The 26,515-nt window shown below is 36.4% G+C and overlaps 3 protein-coding genes across 3 annotated transcripts in view; 2 read left to right on the top strand and 1 right to left on the bottom strand.

Annotated features, from left to right (window-relative positions):
- Window positions 1-2,409, bottom strand: part of iqgap1 (IQ motif containing GTPase activating protein 1) — a 52,164-nt gene extending 49,755 nt beyond the window's left edge. Inside the window, exon 1 of the mRNA XM_039654303.2 lies at window positions 2,202-2,409. Within this exon, the coding sequence (XP_039510237.2) occupies window positions 2,202-2,247 (46 nt within the window). The 5' untranslated portion in view covers window positions 2,248-2,409. The remainder of the gene's footprint in view (window positions 1-2,201) is intronic.
- A 2,830-nt stretch (window positions 2,410-5,239) lies between these two features.
- On the top strand, window positions 5,240-6,313 carry cartl (cocaine- and amphetamine-regulated transcript-like). Its single transcript, XM_039654492.2, has 3 exons — window positions 5,240-5,469; window positions 5,722-5,796; window positions 5,964-6,313. The coding sequence occupies exons 1-3, from the start codon at window positions 5,338-5,340 to the stop codon at window positions 6,069-6,071; spliced, it is 315 nt and encodes a 104-aa protein (XP_039510426.2). The 5' UTR covers window positions 5,240-5,337; the 3' UTR covers window positions 6,072-6,313.
- An 18,243-nt stretch (window positions 6,314-24,556) lies between these two features.
- Window positions 24,557-25,521, top strand: cart3 (cocaine- and amphetamine-regulated transcript 3). Its single transcript, XM_039654451.2, has 3 exons — window positions 24,557-24,853; window positions 24,961-25,044; window positions 25,221-25,521. The coding sequence occupies exons 1-3, from the start codon at window positions 24,692-24,694 to the stop codon at window positions 25,326-25,328; spliced, it is 354 nt and encodes a 117-aa protein (XP_039510385.2). The 5' UTR covers window positions 24,557-24,691; the 3' UTR covers window positions 25,329-25,521.
- Window positions 25,522-26,515: the final 994 nt, after the last annotated feature.

Below are 26,515 nucleotides of genomic sequence, written 5' to 3'. Positions count from 1 at the left end.
GGTTTAAATTATATACACAGACATCCTACGACGACAACAAGTTTAGATGCATTTGTTGTTGAATTGGCTGACATCGACTGAAAAGACTATTTGCTCAAAAATCATAAAATACACGTACTGTTACTGGAGGTGTCGGTGGATCGCAAACAGTAGACAAGGATTTACTTTTAAGCCACAACAACAGGATTAACCCACGACAGAACATTGGTTTCAAAGAGATATTACCAGCTGTCGTTGAAACAATGGAGGATGCTGTATAGTGTACAGATCACCGAGAGTGGGGTCTATGCCACAACCACACTGTCAATCAAACCCCTTGCTCAATTCTACGTCACAAAGTGCTGAATCTTAGAACAGCTCGTTCTGAGACAGTGCATATGATTTATTGAGATCCACTGGGTGAATTTTTATCATTCTAGGGTGGTTTTGCTCATACACTGCCAACACACATTTATGTTCAAACACCATGTAAAACTGAATTTTCCATAATAGGTGCCCTTTAAATGACAGTGACTGAACAATAACAGTATTGCAGTCTCAGATTTCGAATTATTAAACCTCAAAACAATCCTTTACCCTCCAACAAACTGCAAAGAAACCCAATTCAAAATGATGTTTGCATGTTCAGACGTGAACAGATCTATGACGAGGTAATCTTAAAGTACTATGTCACTCATTACATTCTTGAGTGACTGTTTTAGGCACTGCTCTAAAAGGTTTTCCAAGAACAAGACTATTAAAGGGATTTTTCCATTGCATACAGATAATAAAAAAGTCTAGAAGGTAATAAAATGGCATGATTCAACCACCAAATAATTGTTTTTGTTTTGTTACCTTACCTAAGTAATAACTAGCTCCACCACACCTAATAATTCCAAATGTTTAAAAGTTACTGAAGACTAATGACCATGCAGGAATAAAGTCACTATGTATATCACCTAACAGGTTTCACAGACAGGGCTTAGACTAAACTAGGATTAGGCCTGATTCAATTATGGCATTTAAGTAGCCTTTGAAGACATGCCCTAGAAAGAAAAATAAAACATTGCTTTCTTGTTACAAAACAATGCCACTGACATATTTTAAGATTTGCACGTGCAAATAGTTTTTAGTTAAAATAGCTCAAACATGCATTTTAGTCTGAGACTATGAACCGTACGTGAAACCGGGGGTTGAACTTCCATTTAGTTTATTTACTTTAGGCCTAACTTTAATTTTTATACTTTGATTAAAACCGTGCAGCTTATTTAAAATTGTTTCAGTCAACCAATGTTTTTGTTTGTTTGTTTGTTTTTTTATGAATAGACGAGTGAATGATTCGATGAATCGCTCATAACACACAAAAAAGAGTGGTCTCCACCCACCACCATAAAGCCCCACTGAACGAATCAGTGAAATAATCTAAATGAATCATTTAAATTGATTCAAAATATTCAGGTGAGGTGAATCACACCACTAAAGAGAAATAATGTTTATTTCAAGCTTAGAAAGTGGTTTTGCAGAGTTGTCAGCTAGTGAAACTGCATAGGCTAGTACCAGAAACAGTTAACCGCCTTTGTGGCATCAAAGTAACTCCATAATTAGTCAGTTTGCTTCATCTGAATATGGCTCTGGTTCGTTTACCCATAGACAGGGGTGGAAAATGGAAATAAATAGCAGCGCGCAATACAAAGAGAAAGACTCCAGCGTTTGAGTCACTGGTAGTGACGTCCGACCTTTATTGGTGCGTTTTTTGTTAATTAGTTTTCTGCTTATAATAAAGACTCATTAATGAGATAAAGCTTCCTAAATCCAACGGTCTTGTCTATCAAATGTATGCAGAGAGTATGCACTACGCCGTGCGCAGATATTTCATGTTCAATTTATATGTCTTGATTTATACTGCGGTTCTCTCAGCATAGAGAACTGAATGTCGATGATTTGTGTAAAATCACATGAAAAATAACATGTTTGGTTGCTCAAAACTGTCCATGTGATTCCGCTCGGTTCGCCCCAGCACATACAGTATTATAATGCGGAAGTTGTTAACCATCCCGATGCAAACTTGAGCATTAAAAACACGAGCAACTGTATTAAAAGCAATTGAACGTCACTTTCTTTGAATTAAAGCATTTGTATAAAATGAAAATGAAAAGTTTTCTTGTAACACACTGAGCAACATGTTTCAGAACGCCTAAAGAAAACGTATTAATATTACTTACACCCATATCTTGGTCGGACACCGTCTGTCTCTTCAGAAGTTGACATGTTTTCTCAAAAAGTAAGTCCTATTTCCTTCTGAATTCTCAACGCAGATCTGTGTCCTTTAGGATTTATATTTAGATCTTGAGAAGGCACCTCTGGCCCCCTTCTTGCTTCGCTTCACAGTTTCAGCGACTTTTTTTTTCTTTGAAAACCCACTGATGTCATGGGCGTGTTCCTTCCTAAATCCTGAAGTATGCGTTTCAGGAAACACCCATTTCAAGAAAATCACATCAAAACTTTTAACCTTGACTGTAACGCCCTCTACAGGCCACACTGGTCATCGTCTGCCGCAGTGATTCTCCAGCAGGGGGCCCAAGCAAACTTCCTATATTGAAACCAACACTTTTGACACTCCACCGTTTTTTGAAATCGAGGTTATTCACTGTGAAATTGGGGTTATTCCATAGACTGTAAAGAAAAAAGTGTTCCTTTAAACACAAAACCACATTTTAAAACCACATTCACAGAACCTCTTACTCTTCTGGAAAATCAAACAATTGCTTCAAAATTGTATGTGCTCAAAATCAAATAATGCTTATTCAGATCACACACACAGCGAGTCAAAATTATAAACACTACTAGGTCATTCCTTAGACATTAAATAAAAAATGGAGAACACAGAATCCAAAGCATGCATTTACAACAAAACAGTATTGTAACAAAATAAACAAATTTTGCAATTACATAAAATAGTAATGACAACTTACAGTAGTAAGGTGAATAAATTGTATTCTGTATGCACTGCAAGTATTGTACTGAATATTGTATAGTAGGCCTATCGAATGTCTGTATATTCAGCACTTGCATACTGTTTAACATACAGGTAGATGGTGAAACCTGCTGGGCATTTCTTTCTGTCGCACCTCCACCGGTGCCTAAGAGATTAACGTGTACCAAAGGTGTACATGTTGGGGAACACTACAGAGGGCATTAATGGGTCATTAGCTGGGGACCACCAGTCACAGATCATGTTTCGCTCCTTTAACCCCAGTACATCTCAGCGGGGACAACTTCTTTTTTCCATGCTGCTCCTAAGAGTTTCGACAGGATCCTCTGCACACCGGGACAATGCTTGTATAGTTTGTAAGGTATTCCATTGGGGCCTGGTGCTGAGGCGGCTCTAGCCTTCCGAACAATATCTGCGACCTCACTGAGTTTAGAGGGTGCAGTATTAAAGGGCACAGCTGGGGGGGCTGGGCGAGGAACATACCCCGGGGAACCCAGAGGAGTCATACCAGCATCACTGAACTGTTGACTGAAATGCCTTTCCAGCTCCTCCTTTGTCTCCAACTTCCCACTCCTCCTATCCTCCAGCAGCTGCCTTGCATGTTTGAAGGGATTCTTGAAGAAATCACTCCTCTCTTTTTTCGTTTCCTGCGCTTACGAATACGCTTAGCCCTTCGCAAGCCAGCCAGGCTCTCCTTCACGTCTTTCCACAGTGACTTCAGACCTTCCTTCTCCTCTTCCTCAGCTTTCCTCCACTGCTTTCGGAGCTGGCGCCGCCTCTTCACCAACTGTTCAATCTGTTGTTCCCTCCTTCCTTTCAGCCTTGGGCCTGCGCATTTCTTCCCCAAGATTGTTCCGAACCTGCCTCTACACTCCTCATACAAGATGTCTCCGATGAGATTGAGCTTGGCCTCGATGTTGTCACGAAGTGAGCGATCCAGAATGGTACTGAGATCCACATCCAGATGTTGCCACATTGCCACTTTCTTGGCTTTTGGCCACTTGATCGCTTGTCTCCGCCCTGGCTCTCTTCTTTCCCCTCTACGGACTGGCCCTTGGTTGTCAGGCCCAAATGATGTGCTCTCCACTAGATCACCCTCAACAGGATCACTCTCCACAATCAGATCTCCTCCCTCTACTTCCTGCTCAGCACTGTGGTGTGTAACCCGGCTCTGGAGTCCACTTGTCTTACCTGCAGCTTGTGCTGCAGTGCAGTAAAAAACTCTATATGAAAAGCTAGTCGTACACCCAGAAGAACTGTAAAATCACGGTCAGTGAGAGAAATGTTATTCTGCTTCAGCATGTCTTCATGATGGGTTCGGCCAGAGAAGCAGGCAAAGGGAAAAACCTTAAAGGCAGATACAGCCTTGGCAACATTCTCCACCACCTTGCTCTTCCTCATCCTCTTCCTCCTCGTCCTCCATCTCTTACACACTGCTACTCTTCCTTGTCTCCCTCTTATATTGTTTCCATCCATTGTTGGCACACTGTAAAAAAAAAATATTTTCATGATTTGTGATCACAACATTTTTTCTTTTGTCAAATCAACTTCAACGATAATTAATGTACTTCAGATAACATAATATTTTGAGTTTCTGGTGATTAAATTAATCTCCTTCGTTGTATTAACTTTTTCCATTTCAATGAACTTAAAATTTGAAGGCAACCAGGTTACTTATTTTTTTAAGTTAAACCAACAATATTTTTTACGGTGTATCAACATTCAGTGCAACATTTTTAAGTCAATTTTGGCTAGAAAAAACTGTGAACAATTTTGTATTGTATAAACAATGACAACTGTGTTGTAGTTGTGTTTATCCTGTCTGCCTGTGTTTAGCGTTTTAAAAGAACTAGTGCATCACATTGCAGAATGTGTTTAAAATTTTGCACACAAAAAAAGAGTGCTTGAGATTTGCAAATGGTGTCTTATTCAATAAATTGGAAGGCTATAGGCTAATGTGGTTCAGAGAATGGGATTTAATGTTGTAGCAGTTCATAAAAACTGTGATATGAGCAGAAATAGTTATAAAACAATAATAAGGCTGTTCTATTTTATTCTATTGTAGTACATTCTATTCATGTTTCTATAGCTGCAGTATGCCTGCATAGGTAAACGACATCAGGAAGGAGAATTGCCGACTGAACATGCAATAAACCGCATGTTTGTGCTCCAATCTCAGCGTTAGGAAAATAAAAAGGCTATCCTTTGCCCAATAGCTGACACGATATATAAGTCAGGGCGGGGCAAATCAGTTTATAAAGCATCCAGTGAACTGTTAAACACTATCAGACGGTGTTTACTAAGTGACCCGCATCTCCACACACACCTTAGTGTCCTGTGACCCGGCAGTTGATAGGAGTCTGGACATGACGAGCTCAGAGATACTGTCCGGACTGATCATAGTCAGCCTCTTTACCGTCATGTGCTCTGGACAAACTTCGCTAGAACTGTCCTCGGAAGACTCACAGCTGTCCCAGCATGAAACGGAGAACGAATTAGTGAGTATTCTAGAAATGTATTATCTTTTGACATATGTGGCCAATTAACGTTATATGTAAACCAAAAACTGATCAGGCTAACTGGATGGTGAAGTGTTCAAATTGTTTGTGTTTATATGTAGACTATTTTCATACTGGAATAAAAAGTAGGTATAGCTAATAAGATATATCTTCATTCACATCTCAAATGAAAAAATAGGCTACTCAGTTTCTTGTTTTTTTTTTTTTGTTTGTTTTTTTTTTTTTTGATAGGTTGAGGCTATGACTGCACTTTTGGGGAGATATAAGACCAGTTTACCAACTTCAGAAAAACGTGGCATTGCACAGGTAAATATTGCTCCATTTCTTTGTCACGTTTTTTTCCTCATATTATTATTTACTTTTTACTTTATTATTATTTTTTTACTTTATTATTTATTATTTACTTCAAATGTCTTGTAAAACGACATGATCATGGTCTTCACATTTGATCATTAATTTCTTTCTCTTTTTAGTGTGCTGTGGGCTCCCGCTGTGCCATGAGACTCGGTCCACGCTTTGGGAAATTGTGTGAATGTGTCAGAGGATCCAACTGTAACTCATTTCTTCTGAAATGCATCTGAATCATTAAAAAGAAGCAAATCCTTTCTTGATGCATAATGTCATGCACAAACGATGACCTGAAAGACGCAGGGTGGAAATCTATTTTCTGAATCACTTGTTCATGATAACAAGTATTCATCAACACGCAGAATGTAACAAAACAGCATGGGTTTTATGTTTATTTATTTACATTTTTAATTCATGGTGTTTGAATCAATGGTTGTATTGTGTTATCAATAAACATTATTGTACTTCATCAGCACATCTTATTGTCTTCTTGAATTATGCAGTTGTTTAATACATCCTTAATAAAGAAAATTAGACATTTAAAAAAAAGTTTCGGTCTTAAGTACAATCGATTTGGATGTTTAAGTCATCTTAAATTACATTAAACTGACTTTAAAAATTAGTTGAATCTTGAATAAATTATTTTTAAAAAGTTGAAAATTGCTTAACTTATCTTTACACTTTTAAATTTCCAGAAAATATTCTAAATGAGAATCTGTCACAAGTAAAAAATTGGTATAAAAATGAATGGTACAGTGATTTGATTCTTTCTCTTCACACACATTAAAATTGGTGGTTAAGTGACTGTGTACTGAAACAATTCGTCACAAACAAATATAGCCTGATTCAAAAGTCAATAACAATAAAATACTATAAAGCACCGAAACTTTGGCCACCAAAATGTTCCACCCAGTTACAATGTTTTGGTGTATATCTGTATCACTGTAAAAAAAACATTTTTTAACTTTTGTCAAATCAACACTAATTTATGTGGTTCAGATAACATAATATTTTGAGTTTCTGTTTATTAAATCAATCTCCTTCATTGTATTAAATCAATTTTTCCATTTCAATGAACTTAAAATTTTAAGGCAACCAGGTTACTTCTTTTTAAAGTTAACAAAGTTTAAGTTAACAATATTTGTTTTACAGTGTATATAAGTGAAACTCAAAATATATTGTGCAAAAGTTCATTTACTGTATTTCAGTAATTCAACTTAAAAGGTGAAACTATATTATATAGAATTATTATGCAAAGTGAGATATTTCAAACATTAAATTATTATAATTATTATAATTTTGATGATTATGTCTTACAGCTTATGAAAACTTCACAATATTCTAATTTTGAGTTTGGGGTTTTTACAAGCAGTGGACCATAATCATCAAAATTATAACAAACAAAAGGCTTGAAATACAGTATTTCACGTTGCAATGAGTAAATAATATATTAGTTTCACCTTTTAAGTTGAATTACTGAATTATATTCATTTTTTTTAGTTTCACCTGTATAATACTTGCCTTAGACAAGAATCTACAGGCATCAGAGGTGTTTCTCTTCTGACACAGTATAGGATGGTGGGATGTACACAAATTTTCACACAAATGTATTATGGGCAATGTAATTCATATTCTCACTGTGCCCTTGATTGGAATATCCAGCGCCCATCACAAATCGATTTACAGAAATAAGCAATAATTTGAAAATGGGAAGTATAAAGTTCAAAATTGCAAAATGTGAATCATTGGCCATGCACATCAGATGTTTAAAGTCAATGAACTAGAAAATTAACTTAAAGATCCTGCAGTTTCATTGCCTTTAGGAACAACAGAGATGTTATTCCTGAATGCTTTCTGCCAAGACAATAAAACGATGCAGCATCCACAGAATCTCAGTTCATGAAGGCACCCAGGCCATTATGTTTGGGTTTAGTCTCTCCTGATAATCAGGGCTCAAACCCAGTAAAGTTGTCTGTGTGATCTATGCCCTGCTCCCATTGATCTAAGAATGGCGTCCTCTGTGGGATGATAAAAAGCATTTTGTTGAATAAGATTACACTGGTGTGACATGTCATACAGTAAGATGTACAATCTGACTTTCCTTTTGAAATACTATTTCTGCCGAAAAAAACAAAATATGTTTTCTGCTCTGATGCCTATCACAATTAAGAGCACAGTTCAACAGTGAATGGAATACATCCTGCGGTTACGACCCACAGCTTCTGTGAAATAGGATGTAAAGAGATGAAATGGATGTGAACCCAATGAAAGATTATGTGCTGCCTGTTCTTCAGTGCTGGATGTCACGATTTACACATTACATTCTTGCATTTAGCTATATGACTTATATGAGGCTCTAACGAGACTGCAGCGTGAATGTTTCCCCTGAGAAAGAGCACAGTCGATACATTGGTGGTTGAGAGTGCAACTTTCCGGTCCATTCCTTGAAATCGGTCAGTTTAGTGTCCCCTTGAGATTCAGTGGTGCATTATTTAGCTGTCCTGTGTTATACACATGCACTCTGGCACTTTATTGACCCCTAAATAAATATGTTTAACCTGTTAGTCATGAGGCCAAACCACTGAATTATTCATTGTTCCAATGTTTCACTGAATATTATATTGTAATACACAACTTGCTGCAGTGTGTTGTTTTGTTACTTAGTTTTCCTGTGGGTGATTTTTTTCAAGACTCGACAATAATATATGTCTTTAATGTATTTAAACGTATGTTTAAGTTACTGAACAAGAACAGAAATTAATATTAATGCAGGGCACATGTTGGAAAAAAAGCTGGTTGTTATGCACTAAAATGTTTATCTTATTTGGAAATTGGATTACAGTTTGATTGTATAAGGCATTTAACATAAACAGTAAGACTTGCTATTTGATTTAATCTGACATGCTAATTACAATGTTTAAATGAACCCATAATGACTGGGTGATTATTTGTTTTCAGCATGTTTATGGCTCATAACATTTCTGGCAAACTGATTAAATGGTCCGAGTGATACAGTTTAATGCCTTTAGAGAGGCATGTCTTGTGTGTTCAAGAAAAATTCAAATATATATATATATTTTTTTTTTCATCACTTTTATCATGACAAGAGCTTTAGTGTTGGAAAATATGTCTGTAATATCGCTAAACTACCTGTGAGTTGGAAAGGCATAATTACCAGACCTCAGCATTAATATTTCACTGCACAATTTCTTTGGTAAGTTACCACGGGCTGTTTTATACAACATGCAAATGACTCAAAAGTACATTCTTTGATTCCTCAGATATGTGGGTCTTGTTGCCACATAGAAGCCAACATGTATAATAGATTGCATCAGCTAAAAAAGAAGACTTAATAACACAACAGTTCAATGAAAATCACACAAGTTCTTATTGAATATCTTGTAAATAAAGCAGTTCTCATTTGCGCTTGGGTTCTTTACAGACACTACATGACCAAAGTGAAAGTGTTCCAGCTGTGGTGTGCTAGTGCCTGCTCTATTCTTTATTGGGAAAATGCTTATTAAATATTTTTGCTTGGTTTTTTATTATTTAGAAAAGTAAATGGTGAGTGGGAACTAACTATTCAGCTAAAATAACCATAATTTTAACGGTAAAATACTGTAAAAATGCTACAGTGCAAAACTGTTAATTGGTTGACAGAAAGTTTCCGTACTATATACGGTAAATGACTGGTATAATTTTACAGTAAAATACCGTTAAATGTACAGTTTTTGAAAGTGAAAAAGAACAGCTCATTGTATAATTTACAGTGAAAAAACGTAAAGTGACACTTCAAATTTGATGAGTTTTTGTTAAAATAACTATGGTTCCTCAAAGTTTTATTGTTTTTTTTTTTTTTTTCTAATCAGTTATGTAGCCAACATTAGGGTTTTATGTTACATTTATTGTTGTTAAATTGATGTTTATTGCATTTTTTAATTTCATGTGTGTTACAATGATGGTGTTTAATGTTTGTGTAAATGACACTGTGCAGCTTCTTTATTACTTTATATAAGTATTCACATGTGATGAGCTGTGATTGTTCATGTAACTCTCATCACTGCTGTGATGATTGTTGGTTGTCAGTGTATTACAATGGTCTAAAACAGATATCAATACGTCAATAAGTTGGTAAATCAACATTTTATCAGAAAATAAAATACGTTTTATTACTGTAAATTTTAAGTTAAGTCTGTAAAGTCCATTAACGTTCCTACCGTATTTTTAAAAGTAAAGTTCTGGAAACCACAGCTGCCGTTTTCTTACCGTAAAAAATACGGTTTTATTTTTTACAGTGTACACTTTAAACCAATCCTCTTCACAGAATAAATATTAATATTGTTAAATAATCCATATTTATTATGTAATTTCAGCATATAGTTGCTGGTATGATTGCTTTAAACACAAAGGCAAATATTACAGTTTTTCTCAATTGCTAAAACACTAAATCATATTGTCTGAACCAAATGCTCAGCTGCTTGAACCCACTGATTGAATCAATCACTCTTTTGGCAAAACCATAAGCACTTTTCAGTTTCACCTGTTTAGACACAACTTGCCAATATATTTTAATTGTGATGCACCCGTGCTGCATAATGGTGAGCACATGAACTTGAAACTGAATTTATTTACAATTATATATAAAAATAAACAGGCATTGGGGGAATACACATGCTATCTCGCCTGCAGTCTGAATGGAGAGGTTTGATACGAATTTGCGACAGTCTGCGTTAAGGGGTTAAAGCACAGTTGTCACCACTTGAAAACAACAACTCAAAATTGATCACACTTGTGGCTAATGATGTGAATATATAAGCCAGTTCAGAGAGCACTGGTTTGTGAGGCTCTACAATGGATAGAAATCTGAGAGGAAGAGTTTGTGTGAAGGGAGGTCGAGGTGGTCAGCGAAGACAAAGAACAGTAATATCTGATGAAATCACGCATTCTCTCATCCCAAGAGGCGTCATCTGATTTGACCATGCTTCAATATCTGACGCTTTAGGCACCCTTTAGCGTCAGTTTCATGACGCGATCCTGCACTCTCAGAAAAAAAGGTACAAAAGCTGTCACTGGGGCTGTACCTTTTCAAAAGGTAAACTTTTGTCCATTTTAGATGCTAATATGTACATTTTAGGTGTTAATATGTACATTTTAATGTAAATATGTACATTTTAGGTGCTGATATCTACATTTTAGGTGCTAATATGTCCATTTCAGGAGCTAATCTGTCCAATTTAGAACCTAATATGTACATTTTAGGTACTAATGTGTACATTTTAAGTGTTAATATGTACTTTTTAGGTGCTAATATGTCCATTTCATGAGCTAATATGTCCATTTTAGTTGGTAATAATATGTACATTTTAGGTGCTAATATATACATTTTAACTGTTAATATGTACATTTTAGGTACTAATATGTCCATTTCATGAGCTAATATGTCCATTTTAGTTGGTAATATGTACATTTTAGGTGCTAATATGTACCACTAAGGTACCAATATGCAGCCTTTGGGTACAAAAGTGTACTTTTGAAAGGGTACAGCCCTAGTGACTGCTTTTGTACCTTTTTTTCTGAGAGTGCATGTAAGGTGTCATCTAATTGACGCTAAAGGTAAAGCGTCAGTTAGATGACGCGGGTATAGGTTTAGGTCTGGGGTAGGGTAAGGGTTAGACGCGATCCTAGGGAATCATCTAACTTTAGGGTGCTTAAAGCATCAGATATTGAAGCATGGTCAAAATGCTTCCCAACGCATCAGTTAGATGACGCCTTGGGATGAAAATGGGCTGTGAAATCAGACCTACTGTGATTGACCATGTTCTTGTCATGTATGAGAGGGAGGCTGGACAAAGGGTACAACCAAACATCAGTAGATTCACTGTGTCCACCATAATCCGAAGATTTAGAGATGAGAACAGGTAATTAGCCTTTTTTGACATTATAGTACAGTATGTAAAAGTTGACATCAATTATTGCATGACATATACTACACTGTACCACAGTGTACTGTAAGTAAATATATGTTTCAGTGCATCACTGTATAATGTACTGTAGTATTGTAATGGAGGGCTGGTCTAACTGTTTGTAGGCCTAGTATTCCATGTAATGTACTTTTTTTTTACTTTTTTTTACATGGGCTTACTGTACACAAGTGGCAAACGTATAAGATTTCTGTTTGTTTTTACAAATGCTAGGCCTACGTGTAAATGCACAAGATTTGCACAGGTTTTTTGCATGCATTGTGAACAATAAACATTTATTTCTCCTGCTTCATGCCCTGAGCATAGTGTTTATATTATTCTACGTAGTGTTTACTGTTTAGTGACTGTTCAGTAGTGTTTTTAATTTAGATTGAAGCGATTTGACAACATAGTTCAGTTTTGAGCACAGATTGAACTGTTTTGAGGTGAAAGTTTGCTTTTGCAAGAAGAGTTTGTTTTGTGAATAGCTTGAAAATTGGGTTTTGTGTTCACAGTTTAGAGAAAAGAAGAGCAGCTTTCAAAAAAAACTAATATACACAGTAAAAACTGTGATGGGAAGATGGCAAAATTGGTAAATACAGTAATAAAAACAAATATATAAAATAATAAATTACATTAATAGGTAATCAAATAAACTTCAAACAAGACAGTATTGAACATTAAAACACTTTGCAACAGATAACTAAAAATATTCTGGCAGAGATATCGGTTGAATATGAAGATCAGAGCAGTAATTGGTTTCTGAGAGTGTTCGGCTCATTTGAGTCCTGCTGTGACAGATGCGTGATGACTGTCCACCCTCAGTAACACCTGCATTTTTTTCATGTCAGTTTTTCTGGAATGAAAGTTTTTCAAAGTATTTCACTTTTGTATTACGAAATGAATGGCAGTAGGAGAAAGTGTGCTCTCTGTATCAACCTGGCGTACCCTTTTTTCCTTTTGAAGCCATTTTTTGTCCTTGTTATAATAGCTTTTCTCTACCTGTGATCACCTGCATTAAGTGAGGATTCGTCATTTATATCTCTGACAGTGAAGAGTTATTCTGCTCCACCATTCTGTTTAAAGCCATAAAATTACAGGTGCTAGTATAGTGCATGTAAGGTACATACTGCAAGTATATTGTATTGCATATTGAGCCACTGTGTTGTGTTTACTTTTTTTTAGTAAACTTTAGTACTTGCATTGAGAAAGAAGAGAATTAATGGATAGTAGAGATTAATTTGATTAAAGACTGTTAGGGCACACAACAACAAAAAAATAATGATGTTCACAGATATCATTTATAACAAATACTACAATGTTAGGCAATTTTGATTTTGTGGTGACATTAAGAGCATGTGGGTGTGTTAGAAGAATTGAACATTTTGCTGTTTGCTGTGACGTTGTAATGCTATTCGCATTTTTCTAAATAATGTTCCCCTTACTACTTAATTCAAGATATATAACGAAGTAGTCTGTCCTCATAATGATATCAAAAACAAGCATTGTTTTTTTTTTAATTGTGTAATCATTTGTTATTTTCATTGAACGCTAGATGGCACTGTTTGTTTAAGAATTATCAACGAGTTTACAATTACTTATTTTATCGAATATACAGTAGGCATAGGTCAGATTCATAATGTCTAAAATGCTCATTAATAATTTCAAAATCAAAGATATTACAGCCTCCTTTATAAGCAAATAACTTGATGAGATTTGGGTTGAGAAAACTTTTTTTCTCAATAACCAAAATGATATTAAAAGAGTGGAAAGGCAAATACAGCTGAGATCTGATATCTGTCTCAGAATTCATTAAAACGTATAATTAAGAAATTTCAAATATAAGAAGCGAGACATTCCGGCACGGCAGGGAAGATAACAACACCGCTGTATCCTCGTCTCTTCCAAAAGCTTTGTCAGTCCGTATTGGAAGGAAGCAGAAGTGAGAGACTGAGTGAGTCATTGAGTCTACAATAATCAGCTGCTCACTTCTTTAATTATTTATGCTGTGTAATTACGCGGAGCTGGTGGAGGAGGCTGGCAAAATGAAGAAGCGCTTGTTTTTCAAATGAAGGCTCATTGGATGATGGAAACTCAATTTACTGTCGGGAAGGACATGTTGCTTTGTGTGACACTTGTGTGGTGGGTTAATGAACTTCCAGAGAGATGTGCAATCTATCTAAAGCTGCTTGGCTGACACTCATCATTCTGTCCTCGCTCTTTGTATCTTGCAGGTCATCTTCCCTCTCTGACGAGCCTCCCAAACCGTGACCTGTTTCTCTTGGCTGCTGCAGTGGAAATGACAGGAACTTTGCTTTCAGAAGAGACCATTGAGGCTCACTGGTTCTGTTTGAGAGAAAATCTTGAGGACTGAAAACATAAAACATTTAACTGTACTCTTAGACTTTTACTTCAAATGTTTATTTATAAAGAATGTTACAAATACGCAGCAGACTACAATATGTTGTCATAATGCGAGGAAAACCTATGTTTATATAAAAAAGTCAAGTCACCTTTATTTATATAGTGCTTAGAGATTGTATCAAAGCAGCTTCACAGTGATAACATGAAAATACAAAACAGATCAATAAAATTGTTGAATATTAAATGTCCTCAACTAAGCAAGCCAAAAGCCAAGGCAACAGTGGTAAGGAACCAAAACTCCATCAGGTGAGTGAATGGAGAAAAAACAACCGTGGGAGACTCGGACTCAGTCGGGGGCCAGTTCTCCTCTCGCCAACAAAGGAACAGTATGTGATTTCTTGTAGCATTAATAAACAAATTGGATCAAAACATTAAGAGTATTTGTCCATTTCCATCTGTTTGGAAGTCGAAGTACAGTAATCACGCAGGTTTGGAGACGAGATGTTGAGGATCAGTGCTGATGGCTGTCGTGTTGATGAGGCCGGCACTTAAGGATGAGTCGGGATGGGTCAAGGCACAAGGTCCACCATAGGGTCCCTCGGGGTAAACAGAGAAACTAATATTAGCGTAGACTTATTATAAGTAAATGAACTGACAGAGTGTGCCTGCTTCCCAGACAATGTTAGGAAGATTGTTCCTGAGTTTTTGGTGCTAAAAAGGAAAAGGATCTCCGGCCTGCAGTCGATTTCGATATTCTAGGTTTTATCAACTGGCCGGAATTCCGAGATCGCAATAGACGTGAAGGACTATAATGCATTAGGAGCTCGCTCAAGTACTGAGAGCTAAACCATTTAGTGTTTTGTAAGTAATCAGCAATATTTTAAAATGTATACAATGTTTAATAATCAATCAATGCAGGTTTGACAGAACCGGGCTAATATGGTCATATTTCCTGGTTCTGGTAAGAACTTGAGCTGCTGCGTTTTGAACTAGCTGACGTTTGTTTATTAAACGTGCAGGGCAACCACCCAGTAGAGCATTACAATAATCTAGCCTTGATGTCATGAACGCCTGAACTAATTGTTCCGCATTTGTCAATGAGGGCATATGGCGTAATTTAACAAGCACATTAATATACAAATGCAATACTCACCATATATAAAAGTTTCATTATTATCATAAATTTTTTTACAGCATTTATGAACCTTGATTATGAAGATAATGTTAAGTTAATGTTATTGTTTGTTAGTATCTCAATGTTAACAGATACAGTTTTTGATTTAAAAAATGTATATCAACATTAACTAGAATTTGTCTCTAAATATTTGCCACAGAAGTCATCTAAAGTTCTTGCTTTGAATTTCTTGCCTGTCCTTCTAAGCCTGCTTTATTCTGTTATGTTGGTGTTAGCTTAAAGATGTGAAGCTTTTGTCTAAAAATGGATTTGAAGAGAGTGGGTGGAATGGACGTGGAAGTCGTTGAGCAACATTATAAAGCTTAACACCATGATAGCTATACAGTGCAATTACGGAGATAAGAAACTCCTCATCAGAATAAATAAAGCTTTGTAGGCAGGGAAGGGTTGAGGCAGATTTTTCAGAGACCCCTAATTACCTCACAATGACGCACAACAACTCCGACTGTGGACCCCGGTATGTGCGGAAAGCCTTTCTAACTATTTTGTGAATATATCATTGATATGTTGTGCCCCAAGCAGAAACAAGTGGACGCAAAAGCTTTCACTTCCTGTCTTTGAACTTAATTTGGGACGATTTGGTGGAACAAATAAAACCAATGCAGTTGTGGCAATGTCAGTTAAGAACAAACGTTTTAACGAGACAAATTTCAATCCCATTAAAGAAAATGATCCGTGTTCATGCCTCAAAGGCATCAGGAGTAAAAATGTAAATGGGAGCGTTTCATTATTCAACAACTTCAACAGATATCAACATGAAAAAACTATCAAAAGAGATGATTTTGCTAACAAGATCCCCTACCGAAACCCTCAGCAGAAACAGAATGTTGCTCAGTGTTATATAAAGAGGCGTATTGTTCCCTTTGCTTTGCTCTATGTACTTTTTTCCTTTTAATCTTCTCCTTGGGTATGACAGGTCAAAGACAGACTTTGCAATCAAACAAGCTCGTTCATATCCGCTCGTCCTGTTTGGCTCTTGTTTATCATTCTTTACCTCATCTAGATCCCGATACACTCGAACTGCTCTTTTGCTTTGTGTGTGACCATCTCATCTGCTCTCTAGCCAGTGTTTCTGATAGAGATGAGAAGGGTCAGCTCTGTGCAAATAGACTCAGCTTGCTTATTAATAACAGCTGTAGGGATTCTTGAGTATGATGATGCTTTTCTTTGACAGATTTTGAGTGTGTCGTGTCTTGTAGGATACCCAGGACATTGATGGATGCATCTGTTAAGGAAGCACACTAACAGGCACATTCGTGCTGTTATCTTAATGACTGATGGAATCAGTGGACTGGAGTGTGGCCATCACTGACACATGAGATAAATTGTGCTGCACAATGTGGTGACCTGATTCTGTGTCTCTATCCACGCTGACATCTAATATTGCGCACTGGCCACTTTGCAACTTGATTAACTGACTCGAGTCCCGTTTATCAGCTTCAGTTTTTGTGTTTTGGGATCTAAAGGCTGTCTGAAGCATGTTTGGCTTGTGTTTTGGGTCTCCGTGTTGATTACCTCCCTTTGACATAATGGGGAGTCTGTGTTGTGCGTTGACAAATGAAGGTCTGCCGCTAACAGGGGACCTCTGGCTAAAGTGTTGGAGCTCTCAGAGTAATTGACAGTTCAGACATAGCTCTTCCACTCTCGGCGAGCCCTCCTGTTGCTATGCTGAAGCTCCTGAAAATACATGATCTCTTTGTTATCCTTTTTCATTAATATTTATGCATTTAGCAGATATTTTTATATAAAGCAACATTTCATTCAAGGCACACATTCGCATTTTTTACGGTGACGAGAGCTCAATTTAAGAAAACGCGTGCACAGAAAAAAACACCAGCAAATAATTCATAGGTTTGACAACACATGTGCTGCAAATACTCACAACACAACCAAATACATTAACACACTGCAAATAATCACAACACAACCAAACACAGAAACGCACTGCAAATAATCAAAACACAACCAAATACAGAAATGCACTGCAAATACTCACAACACAACCAAATACAGAAACGCACTGCAAATACTCACAACACAACCAAATACAGAAACGCACTGCAAATACTCACAACACAACCAAATACAGAAACGCACTGCAAATACTCACAACACAACCAAATACAGAAACGCACTGCAAATACTTACAATGCAACCAAATACAGAAACACACTGCAAATACTCACAACACAACCAAATACAGAAACACACTACAAATACTCACAGCACAACCAAACACAGAAACGCACTGCAAATAATCAAAACACAACCAAATACAGAAACGCACTGCAAATACTCACAACACAACCAAACACAGAAACGCACTGCAAATAATCACAACACAACCAAATACAGAAACGCACTGCAAATACTCACAACACAACCAAACACAGAAACGCACTGCAAATAATCACAACACAACCAAATACAGAAACGCACTGCAAATACTCACAACACAACCAAACACAGAAACGCACTGCAAATAATCACAACACAACCAAATACAGAAACACACTGCAAATAATCACAACACAACCAAACACAGAAACGCACTGCAAATACTTACAATGCAACCAAATACAGAAACACACTGCAAATACTCACAACACAACCAAATACAGAAACACACTACAAATACTCACAGCACAACCAAACACAGAAACGCACTGCAAATAATCAAAACACAACCAAATACAGAAACGCACTGCAAATACTCACAACACAACCAAACACAGAAACGCACTGCAAATAATCACAACACAACCAAATACAGAAACGCACTGCAAATACTCACAGCACAACCAAATATAGAAACGCACTGCAAATAATCACAACACAACCAAATACAGAAACGCACTGCAAATCACAGCACAACCAAACACAGAAACGCACTGCAAATACTCACAACACAACCAAACACAGAAACGCACTGCAAATACTCACAACACAACCAAACACAGAAACGCACTGCAAATACTCACAACACAACCAAATACAGAAACGCACTGCAAATACTCACAACACAACCAAATACAGAAACGCACTGCAAATACTTACAATGCAACCAAATACAGAAACACACTGCAAATACTCACAACACAACCAAACACAGAAACGCACTGCAAATAATCACAACACAACCAAATACAGAAACACACTACAAATACTCACAGCACAACCAAACACAGAAACGCACTGCAAATAATCAAAACACAACCAAATACAGAAACGCACTGCAAATACTCACAACACAACCAAACACAGAAACGCACTGCAAATAATCACAACACAACCAAATACAGAAATGCACTGCAAATAATCACAACACAACCAAATACAGAAACGCACTGCAAATACTCACAGCACAACCAAATACAGAAACGCACTGCAAATAATCACAACACAACCAAATACAGAAACGCACTGCAAATACTCACAGCACAACCAAACACAGAAACGCACTGCAAATACTCACAACACAACCAAACACAGAAACACACTGCAAATACTCACAACACAACCAAATACAGAAACGCACTGCAAATACTCACAACACAACCAAACACAGAAACGCACTGCAAATACTCACAGCACAACCAAATATAGAAACGCACTGCAAATAATCACAACACAACCAAACACAGAAACGCACTGCAAATAATCACAACACAACCAAACACAGAAACGCACTGCAAATAATCACAACACAACCAAATACAGAAATGCACTGCAAATAATCACAACACAACCAAACACAGAAACGCACTGCAAATAATCACAACACAACCAAATATAGAAACGCACTGCAAATAATCACAACACAACCAAATACAGAAACGCACTGCAAATACTCACAGCACAACCAAACACAGAAACGCACTGCAAATACTCACAACACAACCAAACACAGAAACGCACTGCAAATAATCACAACACAACCAAACACAGAAACGCACTGCAAATAATCACAACACAACCAAATACAGAAACGCACTGCAAATACTCACAACACAACCAAACACAGAAACGCACTGCAAATAATCACAACACAACCAAATACAGAAACGCACTGCAAATACTCACAACACAACCAAACACAGAAACGCACTGCAAATAATCACAACACAACCAAATACAGAAACACACTACAAATACTCACAGCACAACCAAACACAGAAACGCACTGCAAATAATCAAAACACAACCAAATACAGAAACGCACTGCAAATACTCACAACACAACCAAACACAGAAACGCACTGCAAATAATCACAACACAACCAAATACAGAAACGCACTGCAAATACTCACAGCACAACCAAATATAGAAACGCACTGCAAATAATCACAACACAACCAAATACAGAAACGCACTGCAAATACTCACAGCACAACCAAACACAGAAACGCACTGCAAATACTCACAACACAACCAAACACAGAAACGCACTGCAAATACTCACAACACAACCAAACACAGAAACGCACTGCAAATACTCACAACACAACCAAATACAGAAACGCACTGCAAATACTCACAACACAACCAAATACAGAAACGCACTGCAAATACTTACAATGCAACCAAATACAGAAACACACTGCAAATACTCACAACACAACCAAACACAGAAACGCACTGCAAATAATCACAACACAACCAAATACAGAAACACACTACAAATACTCACAGCACAACCAAACACAGAAACGCACTGCAAATAATCAAAACACAACCAAATACAGAAACGCACTGCAAATACTCACAACACAACCAAACACAGAAACGCACTGCAGATAATCACAACACAACCAAATACAGAAACACACTGCAAATAATCACAACACAACCAAATACAGAAACTCACTGCAAATACTCACAACACAACCAAACACAGAAACGCACTGCAAATACTCACAACACAACCAAATACAGAAACGCACTGCAAATACTCACAATGCAACCAAATACAGAAACGCACTGCAAATACTCACAATGCAACTAAATACAGAAACGCACTGCAAATACTCACAACACAACCAAATACAGAAATGCACTGCAAATACTCGCAATGCAACTAAATACATAATATAAATAAATCCATACGTATTTGCAATGCATTTGGTTACAATGTGAGTATTTGCAACACATTCTGTATATGGTTGCATTGTGAGTATTTGCAAGGTGTTTTCTTTATTTAGTTGTGTTATGACTATTTGTAGCACATGTGTTGTGTTAAACACAATGCAACTAAATACAGAAATGCACTGCAAATACTCACAATCCAACTAAATATAGAAATGCGCTGCAAATTGTAACGTCACCAGCTGGAGTGCCCTTGAGAGCCACCAGAGGGCACTCCACATCAGTCTATTGTCATTCCCTCACAAACTACATTTCTCATAACTCACTGCCCGGACTCATCATCCCTGATTGCATCCACCTGTGTGTCATTTAAAAAACTAATCTTTCAGGTCATTGACAACACCTCTGATGAGTATTGACCAATAAGTGGTCCCAGCAAGGTTTGTAACTTGATGGGGTCCCCAGCTTGTGACATTTCCATTGTGATCTGTGCTATTTGCAGCGTGTTTCTGTATTTGCTTGGGTTGTGAGTATTTGCAGCACGTGTTGCCAAACTGATTCTGTTTTCTTAATTTGCAGCTTGTTGAGCTCTATCGGAAACCGTAGTTTTTGCTTTCCCTTGGATCAAACCCTTGATCCTGTTTGAGCTAAAGGAAAGATTTTATTAACCATGTTCAATAAAGCAATATCACAGAAGCAAGAGTGCTGTTCAGAATATCATCACGGCTCTGACTGGCTTCACTTCAACAAAGATGGGATATGCTTAGCCTCAAATACCACTCTGAAGCAGTATTAGCAATAGTTTGGATTTAGCACAAAATATCCTATTAATGCACAGTTTGATATTGTTATACAATAGCATATAATAATATTTTAATTCATTTTTTCCTTCTTCCAAACAATTCTCAGGCATTCAGATCTTAGATTGTTTTGTATATCAACTGCTGATGACTGACAGAACATCTTCAATAATAAATAAAAGCGAGATATAAGAAACCATTCTGTAGCTAAATGATGGATATTTATTGAAAATTATGGAATTTGGGATCCGATGTTCTGCTTTATATCAATTAGATTAAAAGGAGTCAAAATCTTCATGGTAGAAAAATAAGACACAAGTATGTCAGATGTTAATTTACTTTTAATTTTGTAACAATAATTAGGCAACATTGCTGTAATGCACTTAAATTGATCACCTGAAGGAACAGATAAATCACACACCTACACAAAATCAATTCCAAAGATCTTTCCAGTAACTCAAATCTCAGGAGAATTCATCTGGTAGAAAAAAGGTGAGGGGTCATTGACATGCCATCAGCCAAAGAAGAACACAAACATCTTTGAACCAAACAAATGAGCCAGGATCTTAGGATTCTGAGAAAAACTTAGATAAGTCAGGAAGATAATGAATTCCAATCTCACCCACACACACAACACTCTTGCATCGTCTTTGAGATTTGCCTTCAAAGGACAAACCCCATCTTCCTCTTTGCTGCATATAAACCATCAATGGCTTAGGAAGGTTTTCTAGAGTCCAATAATCTTAATGGGAACTTAAAGGTGATAGTTTGTTATAAAAAGATGTCAGGCTTTCTTTGTTGTGGATATAGGCTGATTAGCAGAAGATATGTAATTTCCTCAACTTAAATTGGAGGCAACCCCTATCAGAGGTCGGCGAACCTTCACCACATTGAAAGATTACAGCAAACTACCATGTGCAAACTGTCAATTCAAACTGTGTATGAAGTCTGCATGGACAATTGTAGCAATGCTTATGCTCAAGTTACTGCAACTGCCAATGTGTATTTTAAGTTGTGTTCCTCTCAGCCATTCTCACACTTGGTTTGGATTTGACACCCTATGGCAATCTGTCCTATCCGGTAATCATCTCTTCAAAAAATGGTCTACACTGTTTTGACAGGAACGGCACCCTCAGGACCTTATTTTAGCAGTGTGGAGAAATTCTATGCCAATAATGGCCGTGAAAAGTGAAACATTTTGCTGGTGTTAAACCACCGACATGCGTGATTATGCATATGAACTATCTGCCTGCACAAAATTGAACATTTTTTTCTCGGAAGGAAATCAAAATAGAGCTCATTTGACGTGAGTGGTGAGCAAAACTACCTCGACAGTGGTCGTATTAATAAACAGGTAACCGTGCAGAGGGACAAGTTTCTGACAAGCAATAATATATGTAGTAATTGGAATGATATGACTCATGCAGCCCACAGAGCAGTCAGACGGACCCGGTTAGATTCCTGCCTCCAACCGACAAAAGATCCTCAAGAAGCAACTGAGACCGGATCAAAGTGAGGCTTGGCTTTGCATTAATCAGCAGGAAACAACAAAACAACACTTTCTGTGCCTAGAATAGGATTAACCAACAAAAATTGACAAACATCTTCTATGCTGTGCCAAATGAATTTGTTGGCCAGAGAAAATGTATTAACTTCCTTCATGTGTGTATTTAAGAAAAATAGCATTAAGAATGAAGGACCATTCAGTTTCTAGTTTGTCCTGGTCTTTTGCAGGTTTTCTTTCTGGCAAGCTATTGATGTTCCTTTTGGGGGTTCAATAAAGGCTCTGCGTGCTGCTTCACATAAAGCTGACAAACTAAAGATGAATGCAAGTAGGACAGCTGGTATGGAGGAACACATAAGCTTCATCATCTTTGTGTATTTTTTTTTTCCATTACTAAAAATAGGTATTATGGTCATGCTAAAATAGTGTGGGATGACAATAATGTTGTTATATAATATATAATTTGAATATGTTTTAAAAAAACAAAAACAGAGAACAACAACAACAACAAAAAAACAATTCCACTGACAAATTATTTGAAAGAGGGACACTTTATGCACATTACAAAAACAGTGGGTTGAGGGTATGTATGGGAGAGGGGGCAGGTTGTCACATTGGGATTTATGAGGTTAGTGGTTTTGCATGTTGGTTTCTATGAGTTTATGACTCAAATTTAACTTAATACATATTAATAATACTTTTAGTAACAAGTGAATACAATATAAAAACCTTAGCATACATTTAGACAAGGCTGAAAGGTTGAAATATGTTCAACAGTATTTTCATACCAGGTTGGGTATAAATAGTCACATGTTTTAAATGTTAAAAAAAAAAACACATCTTTCAAAAAAAAAAAAAATCAAAAATTCAAAATAAAAAAAAAGTACATCTTAAACTTTGGTTCTAAATCACTTTGGGCACTTTTTAGCTGGATATGAGACCAGCTAAGAATGGTTTAATTTTTGAGCTATTTTATAATTTGGTAACACTTTAGTTTAGATTTTAGTCCAAATCTCACTATTTACTATTGGCTTGTTATATTACTAGCATAATACGCACTGTTTATTTATTAGTACTTATAAAGCAAATATGAATGCTGTATTCGTCATGACCATATTCTACATCCCTTAATCACCCAATACCTAAATTTAACCATCATTCCTAAACTAATTTACCCGAAAAAAGTCATAGTTAGACTAATCTTAAGTGTGACCCATAATTTTACCATTGAGGTTTAAAGTCAATGTGTTAAATGAACTCTTCTTCCTGTGCAATGACGGTGGAAATACTTTTAAAAGTGTTTTGGATATGTGGCCATACAGAAAGTGATCTCAGAAATAAACCCTGTAAAAAATATTGTTGGTTTAACTTTAAAAAAATAAAGTTGCCTTAAATTTTTAAGTTCATTGAAATGGAAAAAAAATGAGTTAATACAATGAAGGAGATTAATTTAATTACCAGAAACTCAAAATATTATGTTATCTGAACTACATGAATTTTCTAAGTTGATTTGACAAAATAAAAAACGTTGTGATTTCAAATCATGAAAATATTTTTTTTTTACAGTGTGACATCTTGTCCCATTTCAAAAAATCTGTTTCATACTGGTATTTTAATGTAGCCAACGTGACTACAAAACTTCAGCTAAAACACTCAGAATCATATACAATAATGATATCAAAAAAAAAAAGAAATGACCAGCCTATAAATCGCCTTCGGGCGCATTTCTGTCTTGTTTTGGACATAACTCGGGAGCTTTACGCAATGAGTCATCATCGTCTGCGTCCTTTTACGCATGAGCAAAAATCAATGTGTAAGGTGGAGCAAAAGAAGGACCGAAGTGAGTGGTGTGTCACTGGAGCAGATATAAGGTGATTGGACCGCGGGAAGCGAGTGTTTACTTGAATCGTAGTGCCGAGGACGCGTTCAATCTTGGCTGTAACCATGGAGAGCTCCAAACTCTGGACGACAGCGATGGCATGCGCTGTGCTGCTTTCCTGCATTCAAGGTGCTGAAATCGACTTTGACAACGAATCTGACTTAGAAAAGAGAGCTTTGAGAGACTTTTACCCAAAGGACCCGAATCTGACAAACGAAAAGCAGCTCGTAAGTATTGCGTAATTCTCTGCGTATAGAAAACAAATGTTTTTCCCTTCTTAAAAAAAAAACAATATGATGACACTTACTTTGGATTGATTCATTACTGTTCACAGCTGGGGGCTTTGCATGACGTTTTGGAGAAACTGCAGAGTAAACGCATCTCACTTTGGGAAAAGAAGTTTGGACGCGTTCCTACAGTGAGTATAGCACAAAACAGAATTGTCACTATTTGATATTTAATAACACTTTATGTCTATAATAATAAAATGGATTTCGTCTAGATTCAAATCACACATTTACCATCTACATTTATTCACAAAACGCTGACACTGAGGTGTCTAACACTGACGATTTGCTTTCATTTTCACATCAGTGCGACGTTGGAGAGCAATGCGCCATCAGAAAAGGCTCAAGAATCGGCAAAATGTGTGACTGTCCACGTGGAGCGTTTTGCAATTATTTTTTGCTGAAGTGTTTGTAAAGACAAAAATGGATTGTGAATTGGAAATATACACATGGTATTACAGATATTTATACATTATGTGATTTCTATTTTTATGATTATGAAGTGCTATGAGAAAAACAGATGCATTTGAAAGATTGTTTCATTTTTTGCTGCTCTTGATGTGTATCTAAACCTGAATAAATTATGTGGAATTTTGTTTTCTAAGGCAGTCTGTGTGTTTCCTCTAGTATAATAAAGATATTTTGTTGTGGCATATAAATTAAATGGACACCTAACTTACTCCTCAATGCACATGACAAAACATTATGCACTGCAAGAAAAATCAACTTTCTAAAATAATAAAAGTTTATTTTTGCACTGCACTTTTTACAGAAGAACAATCGAGTTAATCGAGTTATTTGATCATTTAACACTCAAAATGTAATAGAAAAAAAGAAGAAGACGTTGTTGGTTATAACAACACATCCTAAATGATGATTTTGTGCAATTTTTGTTTGCAGGAAAGGGTAACACTTTATAATAAGCTTGATTAATTAACATCAGTTATCTTACTAAAAATAAACAATACTTCTACAGCATTTATTATTCTTATAGTTAATATTAATTTCAACATTTACTAATACATTATTAAAATCAAAGGTTGTATTTGTTAACATTAGTTAATGCACCGTGAACTAACATGAACAAACAATGGACAGCTGTATTTTTATTAACGTTAACAAAGATGAATAAACACTGTAACAAATGCCTTGCTCATTGTTAGTTCATGTGTAGTGAATACATTAACTAATCTTAACTAATGAACCTAATGGTGAAGTGTTACCAATAATCTTTTTGAAGCAATACATCAAGTCTTTGAAAAATATGATAATGACGTATCAGGGAAAGTTTTCCATTCTTTTTCATTTCTTCAATTTGTCTCACACATCTCATTCCATCTGCATCCATGATTTCAACAACTTAGCTATAACAAAGGTTTAAAATATGTGACATTTCTGACAAAAGCCTCTGACTCACAGGAGAGAATGAGGAAAAGTGCACAGTACAGACTGTCCCATGATTAGCTCTGCCGAAGATGATGAGTCAAACGTCCGACCAAGCAGAAAAACACATCCAAATTCCCTCAGATGTCAATCACAGTCATTCAAATGGGTGCTTTCACTTCTTGTTAGGTTCATTTATGTTTGTAAATATTTTAGAGA

Source organism: Pimephales promelas, chromosome 1 (genome assembly GCF_988280905.1).
Source record: "Pimephales promelas chromosome 1, fPimPro1.hap1.1, whole genome shotgun sequence".
Lineage (NCBI taxonomy): Eukaryota > Metazoa > Chordata > Actinopteri > Cypriniformes > Leuciscidae > Pimephales > Pimephales promelas.
This window is presented reverse-complemented; position numbering and strand designations above follow the sequence as displayed.